Source organism: Brachyhypopomus gauderio, chromosome 12 (genome assembly GCF_052324685.1).
Source record: "Brachyhypopomus gauderio isolate BG-103 chromosome 12, BGAUD_0.2, whole genome shotgun sequence".
In the NCBI taxonomy this organism is placed as follows: Eukaryota; Metazoa; Chordata; class Actinopteri; order Gymnotiformes; family Hypopomidae; genus Brachyhypopomus; species Brachyhypopomus gauderio.
Genome location: NC_135222.1, coordinates 9220681 through 9228606, shown reverse-complemented (window position 1 = coordinate 9228606; position 7926 = coordinate 9220681). Strand labels below are relative to the sequence as shown.

At 48.3% G+C, this 7926-nt stretch overlaps 1 protein-coding gene across 2 annotated transcripts; it reads right to left on the bottom strand.

Annotated features, from left to right (window-relative positions):
• Nucleotides 1-883: 883 nt before the first annotated feature.
• Nucleotides 884-7926, bottom strand: LOC143527737 (uncharacterized). Of its 2 annotated transcripts, none has more exons than XR_013134253.1 (2): nucleotides 1232-7926; nucleotides 884-1004 (listed from the first exon to the last, which is right to left on the bottom strand). XR_013134253.1 is itself a non-coding variant. In XM_077023008.1 (2 exons), the coding sequence occupies exon 2, from the start codon at nucleotides 7340-7342 to the stop codon at nucleotides 1478-1480; it is 5865 nt and encodes a 1954-aa protein (XP_076879123.1). In that variant the 5' UTR covers nucleotides 7343-7583; nucleotides 7811-7882; the 3' UTR covers nucleotides 898-1477. The 2 variants fall into 2 exon arrangements, 1 of the variants encoding a protein (XP_076879123.1); XM_077023008.1 differs by having other exon boundaries at nucleotides 898-7583; nucleotides 7811-7882.

The following is a 7926-nucleotide window of genomic DNA, read 5'->3' as shown; positions in this document are numbered from 1 at the left end:
TTCGCGAAAGTTTAATCCAGTCTTAATGGTCCAATGAAGGTCATTTAAAAACCAGGACGTTTCCTCACAGAATGTGAATTACGGACGTTTGGTCACCCTATCGTACTAGGAATACATTTAGCAGCTAAGTTATCATTACTGACCTGCGCGTCGTACACTGTGCGATTTTTTGCCCATTTTCAGCCGATTTTTCACTCGTTTCGGCTCAATCGCGTGTCGTGCATCGTATAGTTTACACAGGTAAACGAGGAACGATTCACACCTCACGACCAACTCCCGATCAGAAATCGCAGCGTCGCAAGAACATCAAACATGTTTGAAATTCAAATCGCTCCTCGTGAGAGTATCGCACTGTTGAAGCAGCTCCACGAGCCGACTCTCCCTGCGATTTAGTCGTACAGTTTGAGCTGGAGCTGAGTACACGATTTAAAATATCGCACAGTGTACGCCCAGCTTTAGCCGCAACATGTTTTGCGTTGAGGTGGTAACGAAGGGTGGAAGTGCTCCTGTGATAAGCGAACTCCTTCCTACATAAAGTGTAAATAACATTATTTTTGTTTGTACTTCCATCTGAAAGTTTCTTATATTTAAATTTCCCATCCACCAGCGTAGCCTCTTCAGTCATCTCCATCATGATCATCTTATTGTGTGTCCATAATCTGTATGCCCGGAACTCGCGCACTGAGAAACATTCCACGGTGCAAAAGTGTCTCGTCCGTTAAATGCGTTAAAATGCGTTAATTTTTTTAGTGCGTTAATTTTCCTGTAATTAATTAATCGAAATTAACGCGTTAAAGTCCCACCACTAATATATATATATATATATATATATATATATATATATATATATATAATGTCAGTACATTATACCTTGAGAAAGGTGAGCTGTAGTTGTACTGGTCTCGCCAGCGGTTGGGCTACCCAGACAGCTAAACACAGTATTCAATAAATTCCACTGAAGCTGAGGCTTGTACTTGGACTCTTTACTGAACCACAGTGTGAAACTGCAACACAATATCATAAACATAAATGTTACAGACACAAGAAATAAGGAGCGGATCTATATTCTAGATAATACACACAAGTAAGTGTATGAATTTGCTATTATAAGTAAACATCATGGCATACAGGGGGAGCATACCACCTAATTATAAACACACAACTTATGGTAACAGGTCACAAATAATGTACTGTAAGCATCAATATTAACATTATAAACATATATACTTACAGACATTGCGTCTTAATAGACATGCATGAAAGGATGGAGAAGGATGTGTAGCACAGAAAAACACTGTCACTGAATTTCCTGAATACTAACTACTTCCTGTCTAAACCAGAAATGAGGTAAGTATTTAAAAGATAACTTCACAAATGGCCTCAAGGGGGCTCCAAACCAACAAACAAACATGGAAGTTTCTGGGTCCATAACACTCCCCGCCTGGGGTCGTAAATCGACCCCACATTAACTTGCTCTTCACCCAGAGTCTTCGGGAGACAGAAGGAGAACCACTTCGGTGATGGGTCGAGAGAAGACTTTCCTGGCTCCATCTTTGAAGACTCTAACGTCCACCTTTCTCACCTTCCCATCTTGGCTCGGCGAGACCTTTGTGATGATTGCCATGGGCCACTCATTCCTTTTGGCCTGGTTGTCCTTCATCAGTACTATGTCGCCTTCCTTGAGGTTAGGCCTGTTGTCTTGCCACTTTCGTCGACACTGCAGTGTATTCAGGTACTCCCGACGCCACCTGCTCCAAAAGGTCTCTGCTAGACTCTGAACGCGTTTCCATTCCTCTTTGAGGAGTTCCACTCTCCCAAATTCTCCGGGCGGAGGTGGAGGGGTGCCGGTTTTTTGCGTCAACAACACAGCTGGGGACAAGATGACTGGTGCCTCTGGGTCCGAAGACACTGGAATGAGGGGTCTTGAGTTAATCACGGCTGTGACCTCAGCCATGAATGTGGTCAGCACCTCGTGAGTGAGATGAGATGATCGATTTTGGAGAAGCATACAGTCTAGGATGCGACGGGCAACACCGACCATACGCTCCCATGTACCGCCCATATGGGATGAGTGGGGCGGGTTGAAAACCCATTTGCACTGTTGCTCCTGAAGATACCTATCTACACTGGCTGAACTGCTATTTGAGACATCCATACTCAGCTCATGGCAGGCACCAACAAAGTTAGTGCCCCGGTCGGAATGGATCTGCTTTGCTGGTCCTCGAATAGCAAAGAACCTCCTCAGGGCATTTATAAAACTGCTGGCACTCATGGACTCGATGATCTCTATGTGCACAGCTCTGGTACACATGCAGCAAAACAGTGCAGCCCACCGTCTGCTGCAGGCATGTCCACCTCTTGTGCGGCGTGAGACCGCTTCCCATGGCCCAAAGATGTCTACGCCCACATAGGTGAAAGGTGGCGCTGCTTGAAGTCTCTCAGCCGGCAGATCAGCCATCTGCTGATGTTCCGTCTTACCCCTAAGCTTTCTGCATGTGACACAACTGAAGAGAAATCTTGCGATGCATCTTTTAGCTCCAGTGATCCAGAACCCACCGGCGCGAATGGCGCCCTCCGTAAAGTGTCTACCTTGGTGCTTCACAGACTCATGGTATCGACGTACGAGGAGGGTTGACAGGTGATGTCGTCCTGGTATGATGATGGGGTTGGTTTCCTCTATTCCCAATTTGGACTGCATAATGCGGCCCCCCACTCTTAGCAGCCCACTGTGGTCGACCACGGGACATAGCTTCCGTAGACTGCTTTGGGATGGAAGGCTTTGTCCTTTAGCAATGCAGTTCAATTCTTTGGAGAAACACTCGTGCTGCACATTCTTAATCACAAGGATCTTGGCTTTCTCCAGCTCTTCTTCAGTAGGACCTGTATGACAGAAGTGCCACCCTCGGCAGGCATCGTCAGGTAAGTGCTGAACAAAGGAGCGAGCTATGTGGATTAGGCGTGCCACTGATGTTATGAGCGTGCCCCATGCAGAGAAACGTTCAAATCTTTTGGTGCTTATCAGGTTCTTTGCGATGTCGGCACCGCTAGCTGTGATCAGTGGACGTATATCACTGTCACTAAGAGGGTCTACAAGGTCAAAGGCTTCCTGTTGTTCAGAAGGATACAGAGATGTGTTCTGGAGGAAAGCTGGTCCTGACAACCAAGTTGTGGTGCTGAGAGAGGTTGCAGCAACTGACCGGGACCCATGGTCTGCTGGGTTATGTTCTGTGGGAACGTATCGCCACTGGTCCGGACTTGAAGACTGTCGAATCCGCTGTACTCGGTTGTTCACGTAGACATGGAACCGCCTCGTTTGGTTGTGAATATATCCCAAAACTACTTTACTATCGGTGTAGTAGGTGATGTGGTCAAACATCAGATCCATCTCTTCAACTAGCAGTTCCGCAATTTCCACTGCGAGGACTGCACCGCACAGTTCCAGCCTGGGAATTGTGATCTCTGGTCTGGGTGCCAATCTAGCCTTTCCGAAAACAAAGCTGACTTCACTCTTTCCATCTTCAGCAGTTAGTCTCAAATAAGCCACTGCTGAAATGGCCTGAAAGGAGGCATCTGAGAAGATGAATAGCTCTTTGTTGCGAGCCTCGGAGAGCGGGAATGATGAGTAGGGGCGTGGTATTTGGAGCTCCTGAAGGTCTAAAAGGGAGGTTTTCCACATTGTCCATTTCCCTTCTATGTCGTCAGGGAGCGGCAAGTCCCAGTCACGGGCTTGCCCAGACAGTTCTCTGAGTAAAAGTCTGCCTCGAATGGTGACGGGGGCTAAGAAGCCGAGAGGGTCGTACAGGCTGTTGACCACAGATAAGACTCCTCTTCTAGTGTACGGTTTCTCATCATTCGACGTCTGAAAGGTGAAAGTGTCTTTGGCAATGTTCCAAGACACTCCGAGACTTCGCTGTAGAGGAAGATCGTCAATGAGAGGGTCTAAGTCTTTGATTTCCTTGGCACGGTCCTCGGGAGGGAAAGCTTCAAGAACTGCAGGTCGGTTGGACGTTATTTTGTGCAGACGCAGATTGGATGCAGCAAGCATTTTCTGAGCTCGTTTGATGACGCAAATGGCTTCTGCTTCTGTGGAGAAGGACTTTAGCCCATCATCCACGTAGAAGTGACGTTCTACGTACTGCCTAGTATCGCTGCCGAACTCCGCTTCTCCTTGCTTGGCTGCTCTTCTAAGGCCATAGATCGCGACTGCTGGGGATGGGCTATTGCCGAAGACGTGCACACGCATTCTGTATTCTATAATGTCATTCCTTGGATCATTGTTGCGATACCACAAGAATCGAAGATAGTCTCTGTGGTCTTCTCGTACCACGAAGCAGTGAAACATGTGCTGGATATCTGCGGTGACAGCCACGGGTTCCTTTCTAAACCTTAACAGCACACCCAACAAGCTGTTGTTGAGGTCAGGCCCTGTAAGCAACACATCGTTAAGGGAGACTCCCTCAAAGGGCGCGCTTGAGTCGAAGACCACGCGAATTTGCTCTGGCTTCCTGGGATGATAAACCCCGAATGATGGGAGAAACCAGCACTCTTGTCCCTCGGAGAGTGGTGGTGCAACCTCAGCATGCTGGTTGGCAAACAGCTTGTCCATGAACTCCAGGTACTGTGATTTCATCTTAGGCCGCTTTTCTAGGGTTCGGAGAAGTGAGGAGAGACGTTGGTAGGCGTAGTCTCTGTTGTTGGGTAGCCGCTGCCTGGGGGAACGGAAAGGCAGAGGCGCAACCCAGCTATTAGAGCTGTCTTGATAGCACTCGTCATCCATTAACTGAAGGAAACTCAAATCTTCCATAGATGGTGCAAGTTGGTGGTCGCTGGCCGAGCGCTGGAAGACTGATTGTCCAATACCCTCTCTGGTGCCCATCAGTGAGCAACGTGTGGTGAGGTTTGCGCTGTGGGGTAGGTGATTGATGTTCTCCTTTACCTGGACTTTGCTGGTACACGGCGTGAGATAGGTAGGACGACCATTTTCCAAGATAGAGGTGTTGAAGGCATTCACTTGGGATGGCCTGTGTGCGCCGCGAAGACACACATCACCAACGATGACCCATCCTAAGTCAAGTCTTTGAGCAAAGGGGGCATCGTCAGGACCGTTAATCTGCTCCCGCACCTTGTGCACTCGCAATATATCCCTTCCCAATAGCAGCAGGATTTTGGCTTGTGGATTGAGGGGGGGAATCTCTCCGGCAATACGTTTCAGGTGTCTGTGATGAAGAGCTGCGTTCGAGGTGGGGATTTCAGAGCGGTTGTTTGGGACCTGGTTGCATTCCAAAAGCGTTGGAAGAGGTAGACGAATCGCGCTATCCACTGACTCAACAATGAACCCACGGGCCCTTCTGCCGGCCGTCTGCTTGAGTCCTGCACATGTCTTAAGTGTGTAAGGTTGGGCATCTCCTACGATGTCGAAGAGCTTGAAGAATTCGGTCCTGGCCAATGACCGATTGCTCTGGTCGTCTAATATGGCGTACATGGGCTTCCACTGCTCACTACGTCCTTCAGGGAACACCTTGACGAGGCATATCTTTGAACATGCTCTCCTGCTCACTCCGTCTCCACACACTTCAGTGCAGTTGGGGCTAACCTCGTCAGCGCTGGGTTCGTCCGACTCCCCGCCGTTCTCTGAAGCAGGTAGATCTGACCTTGACCTTGAAGGAGCCTGGCTTGGATGAAGTGCTGAAATGTGATGAGTGCTTTTGCATTCCTTGCACTGTATGTCCACTTGGCAATCTTTGGCAAAGTGACTTGTAGATGAGCAGCAGCGGAAACATATGGAACGCTCCCTCAGAAATTGTTTGCGGTCCTCATAACTCCTCTCCCTGAAGGCTTTGCACTTCTTTAGTGCATGAGGTTTGTCATGGATAGGGCAGTGCTTGGTGAGATCCACGTCTCTTTTATGGTCTCTTCTCTCGGCAGGTGAAGCTTGGGTCTTGTGAACTGCCACAGGTGTTGGAACGGACCTCTCTCTACGTACGGGGGTGGATTGGAAGGATGTAGTGTTGAAACTAGGGTCTGTTTGCATTCTAGCCTCGGTGTGGATGAAGTCCACGAACACACGAAAAGGGGGGAAGGGAATGTTGTGTTGGAGCTTATACTTGGAACCCACGGATTTCCACTTTTCCTGCATGCTGAAGGGGAGCTTCTCCACGATCGGACGGACACCTCTGGAAGTGTCTAGGTATGAAAGCCCAGGCAGGAGGGCATCCGACTTAGCGGCTTCTACCTCGATCAACAGGTCCGCTAGGTCTCTGAGTTTATGTGAGTCCTTGAAAGACACCTTCCCAAAATTCTCTAACCTGGTGAAGAGGGCGTGTTCGATGGCTTCTGGTGAGCCATAGGTCTCTTCCAGCCTTTCCCATATCATTATTAAGCCTCGGGATGAATCTCTTATATTAGCGGCCTTTATCCTGCGTGCATGCTCAGACGACTGTTTCCCAAGCCACTTGATGAGCACGTCGAGCTCTTCTCCGGGTGAGAGGTCTAGGCCAGAGATGGCACTCTGGAAGGATGATTTCCAGGCCCAATAGTTTTCTGGCTTATCGTCAAATGTGGTTAGCCCGGTAGTTATGAGCTGGGAACGGGCCATGCATTTGACAAGGTCGAGGGCAGTGGTTTGAACACCTTGGCCAGCATGCATGTGAGGGCTGTAGTCCAGTTGGTAGGCAGTGGGCTGTCGCCTCTGTTGGCTCTGCGGATTGTGTCCATAGTGCTGCTGGGTCTGCGCAGGGCCAGTCTGGGGGCCTTCAAACTGGAAGCCATGCCCTGAATGCTGGATGCCATGCCACTGTTGTTGTGGAGTGGCGGCATGCTGAGGGAGGTAACTAGGTGGGGTGTGGAGATGCGGACTGTGACAACCAGCACCAGGCTTGGGTGGCATTTGACTGCTGACTGGAAGTGGTTGAAAAACTGCGCCTTCTTCATCCAATGTGTGTGGCTGAGGAATGGACTTGACACTGGCTTGATCACGCACATAGTCTGCTGTGCGCTGAAGCTGTTGTTGGAGAGGGACGGGTCTTAGTGGGCTTTTCTGTGACTCAAGATCGTCTTCCAATAAGCCAGCTTCCAGTATTTCGACTTCGGCCAGAGCAGCCTTCATTTGCTTTTCCTCTTGCATAGCTTCTAAGGTGGCTTGAAGACGAGCACTTTCGGTTTTTAACTCTATTTCTTTATTCGCAAAGGAGGCTCTGGCTTTGGCCGCTTCCGCTCTAGCCCTTGCTTGAATAACCACCATACTGGAGCTGGAGGCCGAGGACCGTTTAGATTTGTATGACTTAGACATCGTTGACTGTTTATCATCACGCTGTGACGTGTCATCCTGGTGGCTTGAAGGCATGATGATATTGAGTATGGAAGAGAATTCTCTGGGGGTGGTGACAGAAGTAAATCTGCTGACAGCGTGTAGCGTGCGAGATCCTTAAAGACTCTTGATTCTTTGCAGCCTATTGTATTGCTGTCTTTTCACTGTACTGGTCTCGCCAGCGGTTGGGCTACCCAGACAGCTAAACACAGTATTCAATAAATTCCACTGAAGCTGAGGCTTGTACTTGGACTCTTTACTGAACCACAGTGTGAAACTGCAACACAATATCATAAACATAAATGTTACAGACACAAGAAATAAGGAGCGGATCTATATTCTAGATAATACACACAAGTAAGTGTATGAATTTGCTATTATAAGTAAACATCATGGCATACAGGGGGAGCATACCACCTAATTATAAACACACAACTTATGGTAACAGGTCACAAATAATGTACTGTAAGCATCAATATTAACATTATAAACATATATACTTACAGACATTGCGTCTTAATAGACATGCATGAAAGGATGGAGAAGGATGTGTAGCACAGAAAAACACTGTCACTGAATTTCCTGAATACTAACTACTTCCTGTCTAAACCAGAAATGAG